The 27,268-nt window shown below is 40.7% G+C and overlaps 3 protein-coding genes across 10 annotated transcripts in view; 2 read left to right on the forward strand and 1 right to left on the reverse strand.

Annotated features, from left to right (window-relative positions):
- Positions 1 to 9,330, forward strand: part of NR2C2 (nuclear receptor subfamily 2 group C member 2) — a 39,543-nt gene extending 30,213 nt beyond the window's left edge. For 7 of the 8 annotated variants that reach the window (XM_053953434.1, XM_053953440.1, XM_053953432.1 and 4 more), the window contains one exon: positions 1,002 to 9,330. In XM_053953434.1, coding sequence (XP_053809409.1) covers positions 1,002 to 1,176 — 175 coding nt within the window. In that variant the 3' untranslated portion in view covers positions 1,177 to 9,330. The remainder of the gene's footprint in view (positions 1 to 1,001) is intronic. The other variant, XM_053953435.1, reaches the window with a different exon arrangement.
- Positions 9,331 to 9,840: 510 nt separating this feature from the next.
- MRPS25 (mitochondrial ribosomal protein S25) lies at positions 9,841 to 11,854 on the forward strand. The gene is made up of 4 exons (XM_053953543.1): positions 9,841 to 10,157; positions 10,277 to 10,383; positions 10,710 to 10,797; positions 11,023 to 11,854. The coding sequence occupies exons 1-4, from the start codon at positions 10,024 to 10,026 to the stop codon at positions 11,207 to 11,209; spliced, it is 516 nt and encodes a 171-aa protein (XP_053809518.1). The 5' UTR covers positions 9,841 to 10,023; the 3' UTR covers positions 11,210 to 11,854.
- Positions 11,829 to 25,647, reverse strand: RBSN (rabenosyn, RAB effector). Its single transcript, XM_053953542.1, has 11 exons — positions 25,238 to 25,647; positions 23,827 to 23,967; positions 21,913 to 22,013; positions 21,262 to 21,307; positions 21,006 to 21,167; positions 19,877 to 20,118; positions 18,989 to 19,059; positions 17,221 to 17,307; positions 16,690 to 16,792; positions 16,183 to 16,257; positions 11,829 to 15,297 (listed from the first exon to the last, which is right to left on the reverse strand). The coding sequence occupies exons 1-11, from the start codon at positions 25,398 to 25,400 to the stop codon at positions 14,218 to 14,220; spliced, it is 2,271 nt and encodes a 756-aa protein (XP_053809517.1). The 5' UTR covers positions 25,401 to 25,647; the 3' UTR covers positions 11,829 to 14,217.
- Between the last annotated feature and the right edge of the window lie 1,621 nt (positions 25,648 to 27,268).

Genomic DNA, 27,268 nt, shown 5'->3' on the forward strand with positions numbered 1-27,268 from the left:
TTAACTAATAGTGTCTCTATCTCCATGCTCACCCATAGACAAGTTTAGAGAACAAATCTTATTATTTCTGAGCAACTGAGTGCTGGTAGAAAATGAGATAGGGGACAAGTGTTACAATTTTCATAAAAACAATAGCATAGTTTGAATCTTTTTGCCCTGAAGTTTACAAGATGTGGTGTATTAGCAGAATGGACCTTAGGTATTTTCTCCATAAATATTCAAGCATTTTCCAGAGCACCTGTGGTCAGTGCTACCTGAGGTTTGCCATTACATGGTTCGGGTTCAGAAAATTTATTTGGTTTAGCATTTGTGATGCACATCTGCTATATAAATGGCAGCAAAATGCTTTCATCACTGTCCTAAATTTCATATGCATGGGAAGTCTAGCATTTCAATACAGTCACTTCATTGTATTGGATATCTGTTAACATCGTGGTAAATAAAACACCAGGGCAATTTGGGAATATTTATGCTTAACAGTACATTCCCCCAAATTCCTTCTCTCAATAGAAGTGGATTCTCTTTTTTTCTGTTTATATACATCCAGCCCCCTTCCTGCTATCTCATTTGGCATGAAGTTGCTAGGCAACTGATTACTATGCTGTTTATGGCTGAAATTTTAATTAAGCATTGTACTTTTAAAATGGTGCAAATGTTCACACTAATCAACATGAATATTATTAGTCTCAGCATTGTTCGTCCAGAGCTGGGAATTTCAAAAGCAGGCCAAGAAAATTCTGTGTTTGTACATACGTGTTCTGTCTACAAAGGGCATTAACATGTCCCTTTCATTGGAAAACTACAAAGCTACTTAGCTTTCATTTTGCTTGCAGGATAGAACAGCAACCATTCTTTTTGTGGTGTAGCCAAATTAGTTTTAATTGCCTCTTTATGCCTATTCATGAATTATGGTAATAATAAAGGCAGATCCAGCTCTTTAGCCACAGAGTATCTTAAACTGGTCTTACATGTATTTATAATCCACTGAACTTCTTTTTCAGGCTAGCCCGGATCCTAGTTCGTCTGCCAGCACTTAGGCTGATGAGCTCTAGCATCACCGAGGAACTGTTTTTCACAGGTCTCATTGGAAATGTTCCCATTGACAGCATAATCCCCTACATTCTCAAAATGGAAACAGCAGAATATAATGGTCAAATAACTGGCACATCTGCATAGAGGGAACAACGTAATTTGAGGGATTGAAGTACTTTTCACAAAAACCATATAATTATGAAATTAAAAGAGTAGTGTTTTAGTATGTGCAGATAACTCCAACTTGTTATCAGTTTCCTGACAGATTGTCTTTTTCTGATGTTGACAAAATTTAAAGCAGCTATTAAAAGACCTGCTATAGGACCTTTCCTGCCACAAGGAATATTTTTGATGCCTTTCATTTCAAAGGCCATAGATTACTGAACATACTTTTCACATGCTTTGTATTTAGAAACTATCAGTGGTTAAAAAGAGTTTTATAATATCAGAGTAGTAATTAAATTACTTTAAAAGTAAAAAGAACAGTATGTATATATTTAAAAATATCCTTGGAATGAATGTCTAGTAAATGCCAGGGTATAATACTAGCACTTTGTAATCACTTCTTCTCAGAGCAACAGCATCATCAACATCCTGCTTATGAGTATGGAAAATTTAAAAAATGCATATGTCCTTAGTCAAAATGCTAGTGATTTTTGTAAAAATGTAGAATGCTAAAGGAGACAATCATTTAATCTACAAAAAGTCACTTGCTGTTATGTTATGCATGAAATATTAATGTGGATTCTTAAATCAGATATCCACATTATATGAAACTATATCTGTTAAATTAGTGCAGTTGTAATACATGGTACAGTGCAGTCCTGGTGACTATTATGTGTACAGGAATTCCCCACACTAAAGAAAAAAAGTGTTTGTCACAATAATGATTAAATATGCAGGTTCCTTAAAGTGTTTATTCAGACAAACACAATCATGACAAATGTTATTCTAAGAAGCAGCCTTTTGACTTTGGGGGAAATCAGTCATTAACTGGATGAGCAGTAATTTTCAAATAGAGCTGTGTGATGCTCTTTGAGTATGCTCTTTGTATGGTCCAAATTTACTCCTCCTCTCTGTACTTTGAACACCCTCATAATGTAGCCATAGGGTGCAATTTAAGATCTGAAGTGTGTAGAATCTCTGGTAGTCAGCAAGAGTTTATTACGAAGCTCTCTCACTTTATTTCTCCCTCCCTCGCTCATGGAACACTCCCAGTTTTGCAGAGTTCTCAACTTTCCTGCCACTCAGTTTGAAACCAAAATATAGTTAGGATTTACTCTCACTCATGTACAATTGCAGTTGATGACTGAGGCACCATGGAGGTATAAAATGAACTACTTTTAATTATCTCGAGTGATGAGCCATCAACATGTTTGCTAGTAGTACTGGCCATTAGCTGCTAGCATAGGTTTCATTTTAGTATAATTTATTATTATGGCTGTATTTTAAAATCAATGATTTTTTTTAAAGTCATAGCAATTAATACCTGCATCTGATCCTGGCATATTAGATGCATGAATTATTTTAATTATTTGTGTGTTAGAAGCATTCTTACTTTAGTAGATTTATGTGACAAAACCTTTCTAATGCTAAGTTCAGCACTTTGGTTTTTCTTCTGTTATTGATATTTATTTAGAAACATCAACCAGGTTGGTGTTTGTGACTTTTCAGAGTCTGAATTGTGGCCAAAAGACCTTAAGCAGCTTTAGATGAGACTTCTAAAGTAACAAAAAAAACTTGTATCCTTCATGCTTGTTAGGAGGCTGACATTTGTAGCACTTATTGTGACACAAAATACTATTTCATTTTAGGTTCGGGATGCATTCAAGTCTTCTACAGTTACTATTTTTAGCACATTCAGAATCTCCTTTTCTCAGAAAGGTATTACAGAGTCCAGTGTCCATGCAGAGATTTGTCATACTGCAGTTGTATCTCTCTCAGCTTTTGCTATAGCAAATGAAATTGTCATATTGTTCATGTGATGGAAAGTCTGCTCTCTACATGTGAAGTCAGCTGGACTTCAGCTTTTAGTACCAACCATTTGATTGTAGTGTAACTGCTGTGGGATTGTGTCAGCACTTCTGCTGCGCAGTCCTTACGTTAAGGGTATACAACTTAAAAATTAATGGTGATTAATCAGAAACAGTAGCTACCTTGGAAAGAGTAGTGGCTGCTTTTGTTAAAATTTAAAGTTTTACTGGGTTATGTCATTTTTCTACAAGAATAATTAATTGAACTATTTTGATTTATTTTAATTGCCAAAAGGATTACAGAACTTAATTTGCTTTCAGAATTTAATAAATATCATTTAGGCAGATAAGAAAGCATTTTAGTAGTAAATGAAATAGTCCTTAGCACAAAAAGTAGCCATTGGAATATTTGGTTTTAAATCCCAATACACACCAGGTAGCTTTTTCTTGACTTTTCTTTTTCATTTCAACTTCCAATTTTTCAAGTAAAAGTGCCCCATTTTCTGTGTGAAAATTTGTTTGTAATTTTTATTACTTGTGATCATAACAATTCAGGAAAGAAAGACATTATAGTTTTTTGGGAACAAAGCAATCACATGAAGTAAAATGTCAAATGTGTGCCTTGCATTACATATGTAAATCAAAACCAAAAAATATCATGCAGCTCTGTTTACAAATAAACTACACTCCCCACAAATGCAAGGCCACATAATGAGATCCTTGCTCAAACCCTGGTAGTTACTTACTCTGCAAATAGTTATTAATTAGCTTATTAGTAATAAAATATTAATTTTTGTAAACTGAGTAATAGCCATGCAATCCATAGTTGTGCATGCGTTTAATAGATGAAATGAAGCAGTTCCATCGTTAAGATCTGGATACTACACCTAAAAGCTATAAAGTCCCTCTCTGTGTAGCATCATTAGCATGATTTGCTCGCTTGCAGAGGTGAGAACCAAGCTACTTAGTTCTGATGCCATTAACAAAGAGTACTCTTTCTAACTATACACTGTTTTGATTCCAAGACTAACATTTTGAATTGTAGAAATTTGAACATATGTGCATGCCTGGGCTGTTTCCTCCCCAGGAAAAGGACTTTGTGCTTCCCCTCTCCTGTTGGCCCATTTCTCCCCTGTAACAATCCCTCTCAGTGGCAGTAGGACCCTGTGATGCACACAGTACAACTGCACAATCAGACAAGCTTTGAACCATCTCTGCAGAAAATAGTGCAACACTGACATAGTTCTTGGAATTTCTGAGGTTTGTTCCATCCCTCCTGCAGTGACTGGAAGATGGTAACAGGCTAATCTTAGTAGCTTTACTGGTAAATCAGTTTTGGGTTTTTTTCTCCTTTGAAAGTGCAAACTTTTCCTTATGAATATGGGACAGAAGAGTTTTTTTATATTGTAACAATTATTGAAGAATTATTTCTTGAGTATTAAATATAGAAATAGCTTGTTTTCATAAAGGTGAAATTTAAATGCCAAACTTGTTTTCACAAGAACTTGGAGTCAAACTATCACAGTCACAAAGTGATTCTAGGAGAAGTTCATCTCACTGAAGTTCTACTTAGTGCCAAAATTTATTCTCTTCAGAACTTTTGAAGTTCTATTTCTGCTGCTCTTGAAATGAAAATATTTTAACTTGGCAGAAATACAGTAATAAATTATCTGATTAGATTTATCTGAACCTGAGCAAATGTGTATACTAGTCACAATTCATTCAGACAAATGTTAGAATTCTGTGCTGACTGAGACTGGGGTATGATAATGAGGCAATGTAGGGAATGATAATGAGGCAGTAATGTCCATTGTGCTTCATTTGTTTTCCAAATCTTGCGCAAAGGAACTGGATTTGAATCTTGTAGCTAAAAAGCAGTTGGGACTAGCTTTGTCATAATGATTTTAATTGCATTTGTGACAAATGTAGGAAGGTATACTCTTTTCTCCCTTTTATTTACTTACCTTGGACTATAGAGTCAGAACTAATACCATATGCAAAAGTAATCCTTCTCTGCCTATTTACATTGCTTATAAATTGGCTGCAATGCTTTTGGTGTCTGTGGAGTTACTCTGGCATGAAACTGGTAGAAGAGGAAAAAATTATTTTCAAGGAGAGATCCTTCTAAGAAGTCATACAAGGCTTTCTTTTAGCTGCCTTACAATGTTAGATCATTAAGAAGGCTTAGTTTTCAGAGCACACTGCAGCAAGAAACTATTGTTGCTCTCCACTGATTAGTTGGCGTCATTTGCCAAGTCTCCTTTCACTATCTTCTGAAGTCCATGGCCCCCCAGACAGCCACAATGCCTCTGGTGAGGAGCTCTGGTTCCGGGTCTGTGTGCAGAATCCAGCAGCTCTGTATCACCATTACAGTTCCTTTTGGCAAAGGGCACATTCTGAGGCTGCCATAGAGAAACCAAGTTGGGGCTGAAGCTCCCAGGTGAAATCAGTTTCCTGACTTTTGTTTCTCCTTTGGCAGAGACTGTAAAGCACTTGTGTGGTTTTTTTTATTGTTCTACATTGTACACAGGACTCACAAATTCCTGAATTATTTAGTTCAGGATACTGCAGGTGTCAGTAGATTTTCCTGCCCATTAAAGTTCAGACAGTAGTTAGGATTCTTTCCTCATTACCTGCTGTTTAATTAGTAAAGGACAATTTAAAAAAATTGCACCAAATGGCATGACTAGCAAAGGTTTTCAGGAATACAGTTTAACCAGGAAGACAGAACTGGAAATGAATGGGCTGAGGGTACTGCTCAAGCAGTGACAAAGCAGCTTCCTGCACTAACAGCACCAGTCAGAGCCCTGTTTGAATCAGGAGAATTGAGCAGTAGAACTGGCAGGTCAGTCAGACACACAGGTGTACCAGCACATATCTACTGGATGATACCATCCTGGAAGGAACAAAAATGTTGATTTTCTATTTGAGATACCTCTGTTCCTCCCCAGTTACTCTTAATAGTGCAAAACCAGGGGATGTTGGGGTTTTTTTTTCACCTACTCTTGTCCATAAGAGCAAAAGCATAAATGCCAGAAAACACAGGCAGATTCCCACCTGTTCCCAGGGTTTGCCACACTAGCCATACAGCAACAGAAGAGCTTTTGCAGTAGTTGGCTTTGGTGATAAGCATGGGCCAGCTGACAACAGCACAAAACAGTGTGCAGTCTTAACACCTCCAAACATCCAGGAGGGATCAGCCAAATGAGGGCATGGTCACCCTAGAGAGGAAAGTGAGGGGCAGAGGAAGGACAAATTGCCAGCATCTACTGGATCTTGAATTACAGAAAATTAGAAACAGCTTTATATGAAAAATTACTAAGAGGGGATGGCAGAGGAATGAAAGCATTTACTTTTTGCACCTTTTAATTCTAAAGTTGCTGAGTCATTTTAACAGTAAATAGTCCTGAATTAAGTTCAGACTTATTGTTTGATGCCATTAGCCCTTCTTGTTAGATAATGCTGCAACCCTACTTCAGTTGCAATCAGTGTTATCAACATATGGGAAATTATTTGTGAAAAAAAAATTTAGAACATTATTTATACTGGGGTTACAAGTTAAAAGTAAAATTCTTTGTAAAGTTTAGATGCTCTAAGTTTAAGCATCTAAAGTTTAGATGTTTTTTATTGTGAAGTCATGCTACGTTCATCACAGGTAATACTGTTGTAATGTTCCATTAATGCCCACAATCTGTTCAATCCTCTGAGTTACACTAATGCTTTGAAAATGCATTTATTATTGTTAAATTCCTGCCTTTCTTTTAAGGAGATTGATAGAGTTGTACCTGTCTATTTTGTGCCTCCCACCATTGTGCATTTCTGCATGTTCAGTTCTAGAACTCATTTGAGCAGCTAATGCATATGTACATAGCTGTATGTATGTGTGTATGAATGTATATGTTTATATCTCTCTGTCTAAATATATTCTGTACAGTGTATAGGAAATGTGTAGTGTATGTATATATGTACAGATATGGAGCCATTATTCATCAATTCTATGTGCTAAAGTTTTTTATTCATTTGCTAATCCAGAGCTTCCTAATTTGTTGAATCCTCACAAATTTCAGAGCTTTGCACCTTTCTTCTAAACCAGTCTGAATTCACTATTTGCTGTTCAGAACTGACAAATATATTCCATGAATTTTCTGGCTTTTACATTATTCTCTTTACCTTTTCTTATTTCACCTATAGAGGTCTGTCAGTCAATAGTTAATTGAGCATATAATGCCTTTTAAAAATAATGAATAAATAACTATAGTCATAGAAAATGCTTCCCTGCTCATTATGCTCATTATACTCATTCTCTTACAGCCTCCTGAGATACTTTTGTAAAGTTTTTTTTTTTGTGAAGCTTGGGAAGAGACTGATTTTTTGGCTTTAAGTCTTCATCTGTGGCTAACTGAAAGTAAACCAAGTTGCCATTTATCACTGAACTGCAGCACACAGAACAGGAGGTAACGGATGCTGTTTAATAAATCAATAGTCATATTGTCATAGCGATCTCATGAAACCAACCTATGAGTTAGAGACTGTGTGCTCTGGTCAGTGAAACAGCAGCGCTGGTACAATGGTAATTCAATAGCAGGGACATTGCAGGTAGTTTATTTCTTAGCAAGCATCAAGACATCCTCAGGTTTTTCACAATGCATTTCAATTGTATATACACTTCCCAAAGTTTTTATTTTCCAGCCTAAACTGAACACAGCTAGTTTCTTAATTTATTTGTCAGACTAATGTCCCTTTTCCACATTCTGTCCTCTCCTGGGTCTGCAATCTGTGGAGCTCTTGCACTGCCTGTGACAGTCCCACTGTCCATGTGGGACCTGGGCACACAGTTGGGAAGTGAAATGTGGAGTAAGACAATTTCTTATTCATAATGAAGACAAACATTTACATTATCAAAGCATAAACAGGTCTTATTCTTCTTCCCTTTTGATGAAGTTAAAAACAAAGCCTTCCGTAAAGTAAATCTGTTAATTGTGGGTTTTTAAAAAAGCATTTCACAGGGCAGTAGTTCAGCAAGTCTTGTTTCTGTCATTAAAAAGGTGAAATAGAATTTTCTGGGCATTTATTTCCACCTTTTGTGCTCACTGTGGCAAAGACTTGTGTATGTTTAGCCAGATAATAAGACATTAATCAAAATAACATTAACTTTGTGCATGCTTAAAGTGAACCACAAGTCTGAGGAAAGTTTGGAAAGTTTGCTATGGAAAATGCTGAGAATGTTCTCTTTCTTGGTGTATTGGTTAGTGAGCATTTGTAAGCTTTTATTTCAAATATAGGAATAAACCTGTAGCATTTCAAAACCTTATTTCTGCGATTTTCAGCAGGAAAAATATGTAAATTAACATCAGGAACCTCTGTGACAGATGTTCCTTCATTGGTGTCTGGACAATTGGTGGTGTTTGAATGCTTGCTTTCCTCTTTAAAGGTGAATAGAAACCTGAAAGTCTGTTAAAGTCACTGTACTGCAGGAACAGTTTTAAAGTTTAGGAAGCCAGTTGGGGCATTAATTCAAGATTGAATCTGTTAAAAAACTCAACTGTGAATTCAGGGGAAAAAAAAAAGCAAAATTCAGTGAAACCAAATGTGTTATATCCACATTTGAATTGTTTGTATTCTGAAGGACAAAATGTGCTCAAATTTAGTGGCAATAAAGGCTCTGCAGGTCCGTTTTATGGTATTTTCATGATTGTGGGTTAAAGTAGGACTGAATAAATTTAAAACAAAAAGCACAGTCTTTAAGAAGAAAACATTTTACTTACAGTCTGTATATGTTAAATTTTCCATGTATGGAATCAAGATCAAATGTTGGAATATTTTTAATAATTAATCTGTAATCTGAAATACACTGGAAGCCAGTGTTCATAGTTTCCTAACTGAAAACTGCACACTGTTGTATCTGTATTGGCATACTAGGAAGTGCTGAGCGCCTAAAAAACAGCAAATTTTTATAAAAGGAAACATCTGCTTTCAGTTCCTTGGGATATTTTCTGGAAGTCTCTATTCCTTATAATTTAGAAAACTATTGTTTATTTTTAAAACTGCAAAAGTTTTTAATTTCTCACAGCTTCTTTTGTGAAATCAATATTGTGTGTAATAGCATTTAAAAATAATAGCATGTTCTTTTTTTAAACTAAATTTTATATCCAAACAACGTCTTCAGTCACAAAGAGGAATTTGCATTGTTGTGTTTGTATATAGAGTATTGCAGTGCATGATTTAGCTTATGCATTTTATTAAATGCTGTTGTGACATTATATTGTTGCGGTTAATACTAGTAGCTAAATGAAGTTTCTACCATTAAAGTGAATTACAAATATAACTGCATTCTTGAGTTTTATTTTGAAGTTCATTAAGTTCCTCTTGAACAGGAGCTGTCTAAGCCAAATACGTATTTTACCATCTTTTAGGGAGAAATAGCATTTTGCCTTCACCACAGTGAGTATTTTTACAAGAGATTTAACCGGGTCTGGTATAGAGAAGAAATCCCATGAACTTACTGACTTCAACGAGCTTCTCTAGGAGGAGAGAGGGCTTTTTTTCCTAAGGTTTTAATTCATAGTGAACAGATAAGTTTTGAGTAGCCCCAAAGCTGTCGCTGCTGTGCGCTGCGTCCCTCACGCTCCTCGCCACCCTCGCGTCCCTCGCCACCCCTGCGTCCCTCGCCACCCTCACGCCCCTCGCCACCCTCGCGTCCCTCACGCCCCTCGCCACCCTCGCGTCCCTCGCGTCCCTCACGCTCCTCGCCACCCTCGCGTCCCTCACGCCCCTCGCCACCCTCGCGTCCCTCGCGTCCCTCACGCTCCTCGCCACCCTCGCGTCCCTCACGCCCCTCGCCACCCTCGCGTCCCTCGCGTCCCTCACGCCCCTCGCCACCCTCGCGTCCCTCACGCCGCCAGGCCCGGGCACAGCGCGCGGCCTCTGCGGGCACTGCCGGGGACGGGATCAGCGGGGCGGCGGAGCCTCCGCCAGGGGGCGGGCGGGAACGCCACCTCCCCTTCCGGCCGCCGCCGCGATGCCGATGAAAGGCCGCTTCCCGGTGCGCCGGACCCTGCAGTACCTCAGCCAGGGCGATGTCGTGTTCAAGAGCTCGGTGAAGGTGATGACCGTGAACTACAACACGGCGGGAGAGCTGAGCGAAGGCGCAAGGTGAGCGCGGGGCGCGGCGGGAGCGCGGGCTGCCCCTGCAAAAGACACCGGGGTTTGCGCGGCCCTCCCGCCGCAGAGACAATGGGCCAGCCCTTGTGTGCTTTTCTCTTTTTTTCCAGAAAGTTCGTGTTTTTCAACATCCCCCAGATCCAGTACAGGAACCCCTGGGTGCAGATCATGCTGTTCAGGAACATGACTCCCTCGCCCTTCCTCCGGTTCTACCTGGGTAGGTCCCGCCAGCCGCGGGGGCCGCAGAGTAGTGGCTGGGTCGCAGCGGCAGCGTCGTTACCGCTGCGTTTGTGTCGTTCTCACTCGGCCCTGCTTCGGCTGCTGCGGGGAAAGAAGCTGATTGACTGGAACAGAGCTTTAGTCGTTGGCAGCTCCCCTAGACTCACCCTCATGGAGATTTTGCTTTTCACTTAAAACATTGCAATACACATTAACTGCAGAAGGGAAGTAGATCCTTCATTCCTGTGCGTTTAAAGCCTCGCTAAACGGCATGCAGAAGGAAGTGGTATTATTTGATACACTGTTATGAATTTTTCTTGACAGACAGTGGAGAACAAGTTTTGGTTGACGTGGAAGATAAAACCAACAAAGAGATAACAGAGCACATTAAAAAAATCCTGGGGAAAAGCAAGTAAGTAGCACGCAGTAAGCTAATATATCATCTAGCATACATATTACATAGTTTTGTGGAATACAGAAGGAAATACCACTTTTCCTGGATCAAACTGACACGAGCAAGGTAACGTCCACAAGGTAGGAACTGTAAATCCATCTTTCTCATAACCTGGGTCCAGGGAAGGGAGAGGAAGTATTGCTAGTCAGACTTCTGATAGTAACAAACAGATCTCTTTTCTAGAGAAATGCTTGAAAAAGAAGAAAGAGAAAGGAAAAAACTATCACATCCAGCAACCTTTGGGCCCAAGAAGTATCATCTGCGAGAATGCATGTGTGAGATTGAAGGCCAAGTTCCCTGCCCTGCTTTTGTACCATTGCCCAAAGAGATGAGGGGAAAATACAAAGCTGCTATGAAAAATGAGGCATGAGCCTGACATTTCAAGATCTCAAGTTATGCAGCTGTTTTTCCTCAGGGCTGGACAATGAAGGTGCTTCAGTGAGAGACAAGAGCAAACAGTTCCTGGGAACAGGAACAAGCAAGTTCATTCAATACAGACAACTCTGCCTCATAAGCCTTCTTACATCTACAACTAGAATAATGAAGTGAAAAATAAATAAAAGTTAAAACTGGCACAAAAAAAAAGCTGTGGTTATACAAAGTATTGCAATTCAACACTGGAAAACAAAATTAATATAGTCTTATTTCTTATTCATGCCTGCAGGTAGCCAATTACGGCTATGCCAAGATCATATTTTCTTTGGGCTAGAGAGGCTATCTTAGAAGTAACGCAGAATTCCATATTTTGTAGAAAGTGGTGCAAAAGTCCATATTGTACCAACTGAAAACAGCCAAATGATAATAGAACTCCAGTCTCAATTGAATTTTCCTAATTTATGTAGTTATGAATCAGAAACAGTTCAGAGTCTCATTTCCAGCAAGATACAACTTTTGCAGCTGATACTGCAGCATTTCTGAATTCATGGTTGAATACAAAATTTCACACTGATGCAAGCATCCTGTACAAACTGTCATGGACAAACACAACACAAAATAAACATGTTGTTTTATTTCATCTCTTTTTACAAAGTTTTCATACAGAGTAGTGCATGCAGTTGTAACAAAAGTCAATGCTAATTAGTTATTGAGCTTTATGCTTAAGACATCTTCATTCCCTTGTGCCTTGCAAGCCTCACAGCAGTCCCTATACCAGCAAAGGTCTTCACGTTAGAGACGATTTTAGTATTAGCTGTCTAGTCTATCACAGTTAACACTGACAAAGATCATGAGGTATCCCAGTCTGTTACCTGCTTGTAAAAATAATGTATTACATATACAATGAGAATACTTCAGTTATTAGTGTATTAGCCAGAAAATATAAACAAGGTGGGATAGTTGCAACAAGGAAAAAAACACTTTTTAATGTGAAAGCCGAAGCCACTGAAACATTTTTTCATGTTGATACCTAAAAAAGCATTAGGTTAGAGTGCAGGAAGCAATCCTCCTGAATAGCAACCAAGTCTGTCTTAAATAACTGCGTTATACTATCTCTTAAATAATTCCAGGGATTCTATTTACCTATCAACAGTTTTTGGTGCCTTCATGAATATGGTGTCAAGCACTTATGTTCTGACAAGACCTTTCAGAATCCTGTGTTCTTTCATCTACTTGATGCAAAATAACACTTGGGGACTCAATCTGCTCTAATAAAACATCAGTGTATGAACTTCAAGGTCTTAAGCCAACCTCTTCTGCACACCTTTCAAACCCAGATTCAGGCTACACCAGACAGACCATCGGGTATCCTTGAGTGGCTGGTCTGAGTTACTTCTGCCCCTTGCTAGTGGTATTAAGTGAGGATATAGGTGGTTTGGTCTTTTTAAACAACAGTTCCACAAGTCCCTACCTCCACTTACAGCTAGGAAACAGAGTTCCTGCTCTTTAGGTAGCAGAGTTACTTGTCTCTAAAATCTTAAGCAGTGTTGGGGTTACAATATCAGAGACAATATGCCAATATCAGAGACATAATTAAAAGATACGTCCCATTCCACAGAACTTCACACTTCTGAGTAAGCCCACTATTGTTAGTGCTATACAGTGTGATCTGCCTGATTTTCCTCTATTTCAGTTTTTAAAAAACCCTTTAAGATTAACTCACCACCACCACTCCTGCAAACAGTGATTCCTGCTGATGTTTCTGTGCCTCTCAAAGACAAAAATCAAAGCTATTAGATTCCATCTTTCTCAAAAAACCTGCATTTGCTGAGCTGGAGGCCCTCCTGCATCACAGGTACTGGCTGTCACCTGGTCATCCCCCAGGCCACAGGATCACAAGAGGTCTTCAATCCTTATTTAAAATAGGTATGCCTGATTCTCATAAAAACTGAGGGGAATAATCTAACATGAGAGAGAACTGCCATTTGGCACTATTGCAGCCAGACTTTGTCTCCCAGCTTTCACAAAATTCCAGTGGCATCTCAGCTTTCCATTATAAACAAAATTTTTTGTTGCTTGGGTGCTACAAAATATTCCAGTCTCACAAATACAACAAACATGATCATTCTGTCATCCGGAGGATTTAAAGGAATGTGTAGATTCCACAATGTAATTAGCAATTGGAGGTTCCCCCTTTATATTACAGGCAGAAGTGGTGCTGGCCTGATGCTCCTTTCCCTGGAAATGAGCAAATGCTTGGCTCCCTCATGAGCAGGTCTGAAGCCAGCATGATGCTATGACACCATTGTTTGTGCTCAGAGCAAATGGGAAACCAGAAGTGATGAAAAGAAGCATCCAAATTTTACATGGGTCTCTTTATACAGACACTAAAAAGTTACCCATACTATGGTCAGTTAGAAAGTTTTTTCTCAGTCTGAAGATGCCTTTTATGTATTTATTAGCATTGCATAAACTTGATCTGCAAGCCTGTACATTCAGCACCCCGGAGAATCACAGCAGCTCTTTAACAGCACATTGCCAGAACAGCATTAGCAGTTCAACTACCCTGGGTCAGGACAGGATGAAAAAGTTTTAGAAAAGTTTTCATCTCTCTTTAGTCAAAGCCACACTTGAAAGGCCAACACTGCAGCAGAAAGCAGGAAAGAGGGCAAACCAACAGTCCAACCACTTCCACATCATAGTTCCCTATTAGCACTTACTTAACCCCTGGACCAAAATAAGCATTCAATAAGACCAGTTAGCATTAAAAAGTGCTGTAAAAAGTTATTTTAAAATTTCTTACTCTAAGTTTTTGAGACCAGCAGCATTCCTCAGTAATTCTTTCTTCAAGACTGTGTAGTAGTGGCAATGTCTAAATGAAAGTGCTTTAAAGTCAGGATTCTCCCAATTCCCTCTTGTGATCTGTACTCCTGTCTGTAAGTATCTGCTTTACATTCCCATATTTAACAGCAGACTTAATTATTACACAGCCCTATTGCTGCTTCAGCTGTTAGATTTCTCCTTCTGCTTTGCTAATGTGTGTTTCAGTTCCTTTAAGTTCTCTGTCAGTACCTCCACCTCATCCAGTCGTCCACTATGTTTGGCATCAAATATATAAGCTTTAATATTATCTATCTGTTGGAGAAGCAGCTCTTCCTCTATAGCCTCCTCTCCAGAGATCTCACTGCCATCCTCCACTTCAAAGGGATTGTTAGAGGATCCCTCTTCAAATGGATTCCCTGAATTCCAACTGCCCCCAGGCTTTTCAAATGGATTTTCATCCTCTTCAAAGGGGTTTGAAGTACTGCCAGGTGCTCCATTACTTTGTTCTTCCTCCTCCTCACTTTCAAATGGATTATATTCTTTTTTATCACTTTGCTGAGCTGTGTTAGAGAAGGAAGCCACTGGAGAGGTGCCTTTGGCAAATGGATTATCAGGATCTTCTACTTGAGGGGTATCTGCTTCATCCTCAAAGGGGTTTAGACAGGCTGGCTGATCGCGGTCTTTGTCACACTGTGGGACATTCTGGGGTTTGAGTGTGAAGGTTGAGTGCTCTTTTGCTGGCAGCTGCTCAACTGCAGGAGTTTCAAAACTCATGTCCCCTTTGATCCAAGTAACATCCAAATGCTGTTTGACTTCTCTGAAGTCTAAGGAGCGTGTCCTTGAATGCTGAGACATGAATTGATGGTGCTCTCTTTCCCACTCCTTTTCACGAAGGACCTGAAGTTCCTCCCTCTGTATCTCCTCCTCTTCTGCCTGTTTTTTAGAAAGCTCAATAGCTTTCAGAGTTTGTTGTTGATCATATTCATCCTGAAGCTGCATCAGGTTCTCTTGCAACATATGGACCTCATCTATCCTATTAGCTGCCTTTGCTTGCTTAATAAAGGATGTGATATTGTCAATCTGCTGAAGAAGTGGGTCTGCTCTCTCGCTCTCTCTTGAAATGCTAGATGTGGGTAACCAGCCTTCAGATTTCTTGACTGTTCCTTTTTTTATGTGAGTTTCATCACCATTAACTACAGATGCAGATATGGAGATAAACTCCTGCTTTTCCTCTTGTTTTCCCTGTGTTTCAAGAGCGACCTAAACCAAAAAACATGTAGTAAGAAAACACCACAGGCTTGAAAAATTTCATTCTAAGTATCCATAGGTACAAGTTAGCTGATCTTAAGACATTGTTGGCTGATGCTTAAAGGGATCAGCTGCCATTTTGAGTACTTTGCAGAAGATTCTTACTTTCATACCATTCCTTACACGCTTCCCTTGAGTTTGTGATGATTCTGATGAAAAACCCATGACATCTGCCTCTACAAACCTGAGGGAAAGTAGGAGCAACAATTCTCTTTATAGAGGAAGAAAATGCCTAATGCAGCTGTGCAAAGAGTGGTCTAGATTGATTTGGACATTAATTGTATCACATAGAACATCCGTATTTAAGGTCACTGATATCACTGGCTTTTAGAGTGGGATTATTCTTATTTCTCAATTTATACCTCAAGATGAAGTTGGCTTTAGTTTATAATTAAAGATATCCTCCCTCCTAAAGGAAAAAAGGGATACCTCCTCCCCTGCAGAGGCATCCTTGTTCTAGTATGTCCTTTCCCACCGACAAAAGAAGTTTCCAAATTCTGCTTATGTGAGTGAATTCCTGAACACAATTTTGAAGTCAGTGTAAACTAACACACTCACTTCAGGGCTTGCTCTGCACGCACTGCAGCAGGAACAGCCCGTGCACCCAAATCTCTGCTTTCTAGAAGTGTCCAGCTTTGTGCCCATCTACTTCTGTTCTGGACAGAACAAAGCAGCAGCTAGGCAAATCCCTGGAAAAGGGGATGGGATGATATGGATGAAAAAATAACAAACTGAAATCCTGTGTTGAAGGCAGCTACTCATCTCCCCACACAGCTCCCAGGCTTATATCTATGAGAAAGCCTAATACAAGATGTAACAGATCCCAACCTGTCTTACCATATGCAGTCTTCTCTTCTTCAGTTCTTCATACTGATCCTTAGTTGGCAGGGACATTAGGCCAAGCAGCTTTTCCTGGCAAAAATTGAAATATTTACAATATTGCTTGCAGGTATTCAGCCCATTTTTCAAGTCCTTGAGAAGAGAGATACTACCAGCAGAAACCCCACAAACACATCAAAGATGCTTCTACACTGCAGTCCCTGCTGCAGGTCTCCACACACCTCTGCTGCTACAGCTGCACTGCTGGGTGGGCTGACACCTCAGCAAAAGGAAGAGCCACGGCTCACACACCTCTTGGATTCCCCAGGCCCAATGCTGCTCTGAGTGAAAGACCTGTGTTCCACACAGCTTATTTAAGGCTATCGTAAGTCATTAGGGGAACTACAGAAAATGCAGAAAACATATAGAACTAAGGCCCCTGTCAAAATAGAGTCAAACCACAGGGATGCCTGGCAAAGAAGAGAACCCTATGTAAAATGTAAATAGAGCACATGCTCTATTTACCTGAACAAAAAGTGTAGCTGAATATCTTATCATTCGCTGAAGTTGTAGTATTTTAGGATGAGGTTGAGGATCTTCGTGCAAGCCCAGACTCAAAATCTTCTTACTGAATCAAAGAAAACATACAGCCTCATCAGTTCAAAAACAAAATCAGGAAAAATTCCATAAAAGCAGAGAGACAATAGTGGATCAAAAACTTCTGATGTTCTTTTATATAAACAGTTTTGGATATTACAATTTGTAACACTTTCCACTCCCAGCCTTAGAAAAACAAAGAAACTCCAAACAAACAATTCCTTTCCCTAAATGGTGCTGCTACTTGTTTCCTCTATATTTACTTATTCCTACTGCAAAGGAATGCATGAATTTTAAGGCTGGAGAAGAAAGTAGAAATTGATAGTGCACAGGAACAGCATCTACCTTTTCAAATGCTCTTTACAACTGAGCAGACAAATTGATCATCCATATAATCAGTTAAGTCATAACAGAGATACATACATACTGGGGGGAAAAAGGAGAGAGACAATCTTTTACCTTAACGCATCTATAAATTCATACATTTTTTGAATCTCCACCCTCAAGTCATTAGCATGATCAAGGTTGTAGGCTGACTCCCCAGCACTAAAGAATAAACAGAACTTTACTGTAAGTCATGCATTCAATTAACAACATGTACAACACCACTAGTTATCCCAAGATGACCAAGATTCAACAATGGTAACTGCTAACACTAAAGGGCTAAATGATTTTATTTCAAGCTCATGTTTAAAAAACCTTTTTTTGTGACAAAGTGAAAAATTATACTAATTTTGTGAACATGAACACTTCATAGAAGACAGCTGTATTTATGATTTAATACAATTATTTAATCATACACATATATGTAATTATTACTTATATTACTTATATATTATTACTTACTACTCTAGGAGAAACTGTATTCTAACACAAAAATGCCACTCTACAAGTAATATCTAAAATATACATATGCTTAGCAAATATATCTATTTTGTGGGGATTTCTTTCGGGACAACTTGGTGGGAAAAATCTCTGAGTAACTAACTACACTATTAAAGCATAATAGTTACCTCCACTAGCATTTGTCAGAAAGCAAAATACTATGCTGGACAGGGTGTAGTATTTAAAATGCTAGTAAATGACTGTCCACATGGGGACACAATCATTACAGGCACTTTAGTTACTAGAGTCTCCACTTTATTGATAAAAAAAATTAGGACTTAGTGGGGAAAACTCTTCACAAGTTTTTAGCTTCCCTGTCCTTTTGTATCACAAATGTAAATTATAAGAATCCCTTTCTAAAAAGCAACTTCACTATCCATAGGACTCCAATTTCCAGGACACACTACTAGTCAGAAATCTTTAATTTCACCCATAACAAGCCTGTTATTTTCTGACATTTACTTCCATTATTCAGGACATCTGTATTTTTACTTTTCTCCAGCTGCCAAGCTACATAACCCAATCTTTCATGAATTCATGACAAAAAGCAGTAACACCTTAGCAGATTTTTCACCTTCTGTACTTCTTCCTATTGCAAACAGTGTTTTTACAAAGCACTTTCATTACTAATTTTTCTACAACCATTAGATCTAAAGGACAGGTATAGCAATATTTATTAACTTTAACTCTTCAAAAGGAAATGCTTCCTAGTCAAAGACCAGTGCGTGTATTTCTCTCACTACACGAGCCAAAAGTATAACCTGGCAACCTTTTGCAGATAGAGTTGAAGAGACTTAAGTTACCCCAATGAGAGAATACTACTGCAAGAAATTATGCACAAAACTGAAATATGAGACTGTTGCTTATCCACTGCAGCACAGGGTACCCAGCTACACTAAGAACAACTGCCAGGTGAAGGTGCTTTACACAGAAGAGAATAGTTCTAATAATCTGCTGCTGCTGGCACTCCTTGGAAGCCAGAGCATCCCAGGTGAGGACAGCAACAGCTTACTGCAGCTGTTTTGAAGAGGCTCATTTACACATGAATTGTAGCCTTGTACTTCCTTTTTTTTGCAAAGATGATGTGTGGAAGTTTGACAGTAGTGCCTCACTGGGAAGTGGCTTTAAAAAATTAACAAATCAAACAACTTCTCTGTATGTTACCATTAATAATTAATTCAGTACTACTTTGTTTGAGCATCCAGAAGACAACAGATAATGAAGCACTGAATTTTCTTTAAATTTACACACTCTTGCAGCCTTAGTATACCATTTCCTTACTACTTCTCACATGTAGAGGAAAAGTACATGTATTCATAACATAGCTAGCAATGGGACTTACTTTAGTGATTCTGCCATCCTTATGTATTCTGGTGCCTTCTGGTCAACCTTCTCCATGCAGAGTCGGAGTTTCTTGTTATAATATTAAAACAAAATGTATAAAAAAAGAACTTACATTAAAATACTAATGCAAGAACATGTTGACATGAATCTTTTCATGCTGCTTGTGCAGATTTGAAGTTAACCATGATGAAAGGCACTTTAACTGTTCAGGATGACAAGACTCTCCAGTTATCTCCAGAACACATGTGGCATTGTCAGGAACGGAGAAAGACTGGCTGTACCCCTGTAATGTGGACTTTGAATCTTGAAGCTGTTTGAATGGCTGACTTGGACAACTTCTAGCCTTACATCTCTTCACCAAGAAGAGCACCAACAAAAACTCCCATTAATACTAACCAGGGGAGTTTGTAGACTCTACTGAAAAGGTATCTGGTGATCATCAGTACCTGCTGCGAAGCATTTGAATGTAATGTTGATAGAGATGGTTCAAAAAATGCATTTGCCATGAGTGTAAGGACTGATGGCAACAGTGGTGACATCAAGTGCTATGGTTCCAGTGCAGCCCACCAACCAAATGCACAGCATATCACTCACTGGTTTAAACAAGTTCACAATTTTAAGAGAGGCATGTCTGAACTACTAGTTCCAGATGATAAGAATGAAGATGTATTTTAAAAATATGTATGAAGTTAATGTGGGCTATAAATACTATATTGCAACTGATTCCCACATTTCAGATATGTCTTTGCAACATGGCATAAACACCCAACAGTCTCTGCTAACACAAGTCAGTATTAAGTCATAGAGTTGAGTCATGAGGTAACAAGCCAAAAGTCAAGTAGTGACCATTGCAGACATATACACTGTAGCACAGAGCTCGACCTACCTCATAGAGTTTCACAATCTCAGGTGTATATTCTTTCTCATCAATCTGTTGCTCTCTTTTCAACAAGGTGTCTTTGCAGTGCTGACAACAACGGATTCGTTCATCATCCTTCTCATCCAGAACAGAGCTCACACTGCTAATGCTGCTAATGCTGCCACGGCGGGAGCCGTGGACACTGCTTGGTGAGGAGTTCGGGCTTGTATGAGAACCCAAGGCCTCTTTGCTGGCACTAGTGAGTTTGCCTAAAAGTTATACACAGGTAATTTTACAGTAACTGGAGAAGCCAACAGATTTTACCAACACAAACAAACTGCCCTTTAACGGAAACTTTATATTCCGGTGGTACTAAAAAAACAGGTTGAGTCTGCTGAAAGACATGCAAGGACTGCAAAACAACTATGACTGCAAGTCAGAATTTGGGTCTTCACTGCAAATCTTGCTGCATTTAAAACTAGCTAGAGAGCACACTGCTGAGCATCACCTACATTGCTTCTAGGCATAAGCATTCTCATGTTTGAGCCTGCACAGTCACAAAACAATGTGTAGAACAGGTATGATAATGGTGTCCAGGCATTGTGCAGCTAATGTCATTTATCTCCACACAATGTACAGTCTCCTCTCCTGTGCACCACATGAGAAAAATAAAAGTTTAAAGTGGTTCTTAAAGACCTAAACATGAATTTTCCTAAGTTGTTGTCCCAAGGTCTAGCATTTGGACAACACAGACAAAACTGGAAATATCCACAATATTTTTAAATGTCAGGAACCTTGGCAGTTCCTAAAGTTAATAGCTCCATAGTTATAGTACTCAGTATAATAAGTAATACCTATATTTACCAGGAGTTACTACATTTTTACTACTTACTATTTATTTATTTACTATTACAGCTATTACTTCTAGTAAATTTTTCTGTGTTATGCAACACTTCCAAATCTGAAGAAGGAACAGAGAAAAAGAATGGAGAAATAATTCCTTGTATTCTGCTTCACAGACAAGTATCTGCATGAAATGGAATCATAGTTTTCTGCAGAGACAGACTATTACCAGCATATTTTTTTGTAATGGCAAAAAGCCAGGACGCACCCAAAGTGAGCTGAGAAAATGAAGAATTAACTCTGCAGTACTTACTTGCCAAAGGAAGACTGACAAATTCCATGCACTTCTTGCACATAATAGACCCACAAAGGCGGCAGTGGTGACGTCGGTTTCGGATACTGAACTTACTGCCACAGTCTGGGCAAAATGGAACATCCTGATCACTGACCCAAGGCACAACAGACTTCTCTATAGCTGTGAGCAGGAATACATACCGCATGAGTGTTCAATTGATTCCTCAGCTGGTTAAACTATAGGGGTAAATAGTCTCAGGTAAGGTCACACTAACCTCTTATTTTAGCTGACTCAGTGTTTGCTCTGTCAAATGATGTAAGCTGGTTAAAGATAAACAATATATTGAAGAAAATTATACTTTTGTAAGGAAAAAACCCAGCACAACTCAGCCCAACAAGAAAAAGAAACCTGATGTTTTTAAGAGAGAGGAGTTTCAGCTGTTTTTTTTTTTTTTCCTAATTCCATGTTCATACCAGTGCTAAACAATGACTTGTCAAATCTGTACAAATCAGCACATTTTGGACATAATCCTTATTGCAGCCAACATTACTGCATCTGAGCCAAAATGCAGGTGTACCACTGGCAGATTTTGAAGAATGAGAAGCTGGAAGAATCAGGTCAAAAAATATTGGGGAGCAATTTAGTAAAGTAAAACATGGAGAAAATAAAACAGGAGAACAGATGGCTCTTGAAGCAAGTGGAAGTAGCATCTTCAGTCTGAAAATGGTGCATAGATCCAGAAATTATAACCATGGCACAAAGTCAAATCATGTGCAGTTCTCAAGGTAATGTGTAAAGAAAGTCATAGTTTAGTATCTTTTATAAAGTATATTCCTAGATAAGTGGGCATACTTCATACCGAATTTTTTTTTTTTAGTCTAGGAAACATTTAGAAGGCTGGAATATTAAGAAGCACCAAATTTACCTTTTCTAACCTGATTATTAACTTATTGACTTCAACTACATAGTGATCAATCCTGGCTGCTCGGTGTTTCTTGAATTCAGAAAGATGGCTTCTCATAGCACCTGCAGGGATAACAGAAAGTTGTCCTGGTCACCCAAGTACTCTGTATGGATTTAAATGCCACTTGAAAGACAAATGTCTCTTCTTTTCACCATTTATTTCTCATGTTCAAATTCGATTTTAAAGACACATTGGAATCCTACATTTTCACAGTGTTGCTGTAAATAAAACACTAGTTAAAGACTAATATTCAGGCTGGCAATAAACAGTGTTTTATTTCTACTACAGAAAGCAAGCAGCACTATGTTAAAGAGAAAATCTGCAACAAATTTTTTTCTCCATCTTCATTTGTCAGTTACATTTGGTAAGCTGTTACCTACTAGCAGTATCCTCAAAACCAACTCCCTTTAGTTTCCTGGCTACATATTGAGCAAAGGGAAGAGGCATGCCCAAGGATTACTGGAGGTCTATGTAGCAGCAATTTTGTTTCAGATTTCTGATCATGTGTAAACCTTTAGGGGCCTGAATCAAATCCTCCATGACAGTTTAGATTTGCAGAAAACTGATCACTGAGTATTGAAAAGAACTATACAGCATCTCTAAAACATGTACAATTCATAGTTGATAATGTTGGTTTAAGATTACTCCTTTTCCAAGTAAGGTGGGTGAGGTATTAAAAATCCAAGTTATAGACAAAAAACTAAAGACCTCAAACCAACCAACCAAGCGATAAAATCTTTCTTCCAGCTGGTAGAACTCAAAATCAGACGTTGCTTTTTGATGCAACCTATGTAAATGTAAGAATCGCACTTCTTCGTGCTAATGAAGCAACCAAAAATCTCAAAAGATGCATTCATGGTAGTGAAAGAGTCCCTCTGGGTAACTGATTTAAGCCACTGCTTTGGAGACACAATCCCTTTCAATGATCCATCAAATTACATGCCAAATCCCTATGGTTCATCTTCTCAACGCTCATCAGAAAGCAGTTCTCACTTCTCTAATGTTCATAAACCTTCTCCCTAAATTTATTCTTAGCTAATATTTACACTATGATTGCTGCTCAAATAGTTACAAAGTCAAAAGGAAAGAAATATACAGAACTCAGGCCCTGCAGACCCAAAAGACTCAGTCCTAGTCTGTCAGCACCATAGTGGAAACTTTCCCAGGATCCACAAAAGATGGTGCTGCTTCCTTCTCCAAAAATAACCATGGTATATCAGTTATAGTACAGGCAATTGCCAGTAGCAGTATTTATAATTACAGGCTCAGACAGCGTATCCTTGAAATTCTACAAATGTAGATTTATATTCAGAGGAGTGGAGTTTGTTTGTTGTTTGTTTTTGTCAATTTGGTTTTTTTAAAGTAAGCCCCCTTTTAATAAGAGGTGATCACCACCTCAAATCCAAGGAAAAGCTGACAGTTTAAATTAGTAGATAATGTTTTTGACAAACATGCAAACTAACAGCTACTTTAAGTGTAGCCCAAAAGCTAGAGATTTTATATACTTTTGTAACTTTTAATGAGTGGATTATCTGTTTTGTAAAGTCACAAGATGAAGATACATTTGCACAGAGGTAAACACAAATTAAGCAGATCTCAGCAGGACAGCAACAATGACATGACTAATAACTACCTGAAGGGTAGTTTGGGTACTGATTCTATACGTGTCTTTTCTTCTCCCCATTAACTGTGTTTTCCCCATGCTCCACCCAATGCAGATAGGCTGCCTCAAAGTCAGTGTGCAAACCATAACCCCCTGCTAGCGAACACAGTGCAGCACAGACACAATTCCAAGCCACTTCGGCAATACTGTAGCACTTTCCCAATTCAGATCAAAACTTATCCCCACTGTGTATTGCTTTCTAGCTCTCCTACCTACTTCCTGGGGCTCCCACATGTATGGATCTACTCCACCATAGCTGAATGACTCATATCGTTCCTGAGCTCCAGAATCAGTTCTGTCATCATCTTGTTTCAGCAATTTCTTCTTTGCTTTTTTGGCCTTCTGGACTAGATCTGAAAAAAAATAAACCCAAGTTATCTAACATATCAGGTAGTCACCACATATTTGTCATGTGAAGCCAGTATAGAGTAGTCATCTTCTTTTACCAGAAATCTTTCTCCTGGATAAATTTATTCTCAAAACATTCTTAGAACAAAAATGCAGTTTAGAGCAACACACATGACACAAAATGTTCTCTGCTGTCTGTCATAGAGCAGCATGAGGTCCTAAGGACAAGACAGTAGATTAAAACATTCCATTGTCAGACCTCACTGTAAAACAGCAACTTGTCTTAAATTATGGGACCTATCTCACTGCACAGAGCATCATAAAGTTTTACCTTAATTCTCATAATTCCCTATTATTTTCTTCAGATACAAGGACGTCCAACACATTCCTTGTTTTACTGCACAAGCTACCAATTTCAGTGTGCTTGTACATATAAAGACTTTTAAAAGTACTAAACAGCCCAGTGTTAGGGTTAGAGTTTCACCACGAAAATTGGTTAATACTTCAAAAGTCTATCTCAAGAGAAAAAAAAAATCAAGACTGCGAGGCCAGTACTTCTAGCATACTAAAACCAGAGTTTGCAGGAAACACAGAGAATTATTGCCAGATTTTAAACATTTTAAACATTCTTCTCTCAATATAAAATGACATTGTGTACACTAGGGATTAAAAAAGAGGGAAACATCTTAGTAAAACAAAATTCAAAGAGATTTTCCAAACACTAATGAAGGGTGGAAACCCATAACAGATATGGAACACTCCCAGCATTTCCTGCTAGCTGCACCACCCACATGCTTTTCCATGTTTTTCCAATAACAACCTTTCTTAACTTCACACTTGAACTGCAACCACAGTTTTATCTACTGTCAAAACAAGAGATTAGTGAACTGGAACCTGGCAAGTACCAGAGATTCCCCATAATCTCCACAGTCGACAAGTAATTCTTGGGTATTCACTGGGTTAGTATAATTTTGAGTTTTCAGATAAAAACAAACAAAAAAGCCAACAAGGTCAATAGTAAAAATCGTGCATAAAATCAGACATTTGAAGAGCAATGTTTTTAGCCCCTACTTTAGAATCAATTTATGGAAAGTATCGGGAAAAGGTAAATACTATGCTTGGCCCAAGGAGATTTACGGAAGAACGGAACTGCATGCCTCGCCTGTAAGTCCCTTCAATTAATATTTTATTACTGTCAGACATTTGGGAGCACTCGAAGTACGAGCAGGGATTTCCCACAGCCAAGACGAACGCGTTTACCGCGGCCGCCCTTACTTCGGAGCTGCGCCCTGACGTCCCGGTCTTCGCCCGGGTGCTGCTCCTCGTAGTGCGCCTGGAGCTGCCGGAACGCCTGGAGATCCTTCAGGCACAGCGGGCACAGGAAGCCCTCGCGCACTTCGGTCGGGTCCCCGAAGGCCGCCGGGCAGCCCGACGCCATCGCGGCCGCGCGTGCTACCCTCACCGGCTGCCGGGATGCGGGGGCCGCATCGTCCTTAGGCACTGCCTGAAACGAACCAGGCCAGGGCCGTGCGACCGGCGGCGCAAGAGGGGGCGGGAAGGGCCCGGGCTGGGCGCGAGCCCCTCCACGGGCTCCCCGCCCGGTCCCTCCGCCCGGTCCCTCCGCCGGGCTCCCCGCCCGGTCCCTCCGCGGCCCCGCGCAGGCCCCGCCCGGGGCAGGCGAGAGGCTACGCAGGGAGATGGGCGGGGCTTGAGGCGCACCGCCCGCCGCGGGAGAGGCCGCTGAGGGCTGCCCCGCCCGCCTGAGGGTCCGTGGCCCAGCGACAGCCCAGGGACGGCCCGGGAAAAGCCCGGGGCAGGGCTCGCTTCACCTCAGCGCCCGGGCGGCCGGCGACTATCTCCAAAGCAGGGCGGCCGCGGCCCGTCCCGGCTGCCGGGAGCGGCAGAGCGCGGCTGAGGGCGGGGCGAGCGCTGAGCCATCGATGAGAGGAAAGGGCGGGGACAAGGCGGGCTCGTCCCACACGGCGGGGAGGCTGCCGAGCGCGGAGCTGTCGATGGCGGTTGGAAGCGGCGGCGGAGCGGCGGGAGCGGGGCCGGCGGGGCCGGCGGAGCGGCGGGAGCGGCGGGGGCGGCGGGAGCGGGGCGGCGGCGGGGCCGGCGGAGCGGCGGGAGCGGCGGGAGCGGGGCCGGCGGGGCCGGCGGAGCGGCGGGAGCGGGGCGGCGGCGGGGCCGGCGCCGCTGGCGCCGCTCGCTCTATCCCGCCGCCTTGCAGTCGGCCCCGGTAACGGGCCCGCAGAGCTGCGGTGACAGAGTCCTCTCCGGGACGAGACGGCGCTGTCACGAAGGGGACGTGCGTCCCGCCGCCGCCCCTTCCCGCCCCGGTGCCCTGGGACCGTTCTCCTAGCACTGGTGGGTCTGTGCTGTGTGTCCCAACCGCTGGGCACGCTCAAGAGGACCACCGTTGCCAATATCAACACGCTCAACGCTCCCTTTCCCAGCCTATCGAATCTTCCTAAAGGAAGTGTCCCAAAACTGCAAACCAGAGCAGCCGGTGACGTACTTAACCACAAACGAAGCCCAGGAATCCTACTACTTGCCTTCTGACAAAGAGCTATGTAAATCAACGGCAGGGCATTTTTCGTCTGCCCATTCTGATGCCAGCTTTTGTTTAGTCTCAGCTGGCAGCAGTCCCTTCTCTCACACACTCCCAATCAAATAGAAACAATAGGAGCACGTAACCACACTTCGGCTTTGTGTGTTAGGATTACAAGCTCTTGGAGGCAGAGATTTTCTTACGTGGCAATGCTATTTACGCTTGAGTCCTGTCCATTTAAAGTGGACTGTGACTCATCATGCCCTGCACTTCTACCTTCCATATTAAGTCCTTTAAAACCTTTTCAGCACGGATCGTGATGGGGTGAGGAGGAAGAGAACCAGCCTGAGGCTGTGTTTTCGAAGATTCACGTGCTGTGGTACCATCCCCCTGGATTTGCTGGAGCCGGGCAGTTTCCTGGCGGTGAGCCATACCTGTGCCACCAAGTAGCAGCACCAGCTGCCTTTGTTGTTCCTTGCTCCTTTTGTCCTCAATTGAGGCCAGTGAGCTGTAACTCACCGAGCAGTGAAGAAACGCTACAGCGATACACGTGTCTCTAGAAGAACTGCAAGAGCCATGTAGGCGCAGAGCTCTTAGGGAGGTTTCTGTTGGTGTTTCAGTTTTCTGGTTCCTGATTCATGTGCATGATTTGTCATGAGTGTGTAGGGAACGGGCAGGAAAAGGGGTGGGTGAAGGATGGGAGACGTGGCAGTCACTAGATGGCACAACAAGCACGTCTGAGAGCAGCCGAGGGC

The sequence above is a fragment of the Vidua chalybeata genome, chromosome 12 (assembly GCF_026979565.1).
Source record: "Vidua chalybeata isolate OUT-0048 chromosome 12, bVidCha1 merged haplotype, whole genome shotgun sequence".
In the NCBI taxonomy this organism is placed as follows: Eukaryota; Metazoa; Chordata; class Aves; order Passeriformes; family Viduidae; genus Vidua; species Vidua chalybeata.

Bases quoted from the DNA above. Each gene is read 5' to 3' on its own strand.
- MRPS25 (XM_053953543.1), top strand. From the start codon at position 10,024: ATGCCGATGAAAGGCCGCTTCCCGGTGCGCCGGACCCTGCAGTACCTC. The intron at 10,384-10,709 runs GTAGGTCCCGCC...TTTTCTTGACAG, and splicing joins CTTCCTCCGGTTCTACCTGG to ACAGTGGAGAACAAGTTTTG. The intron at 10,798-11,022 runs GTAAGTAGCACG...TCTCTTTTCTAG, and splicing joins AAAATCCTGGGGAAAAGCAA to AGAAATGCTTGAAAAAGAAG.
- RBSN (XM_053953542.1), bottom strand. From the start codon at position 25,400: ATGGCGTCGGGCTGCCCGGCGGCCTTCGGGGACCCGACCGAAGTGCGC. The intron at 23,968-25,237 runs GTAAGGGCGGCC...ATTTTTTTTCAG, and splicing joins CGTCAGGGCGCAGCTCCGAA to ATCTAGTCCAGAAGGCCAAA. The intron at 21,168-21,261 runs GTTAGTGTGACC...TCCTGCTCACAG, and splicing joins TGAGTCAGCTAAAATAAGAG to CTATAGAGAAGTCTGTTGTG.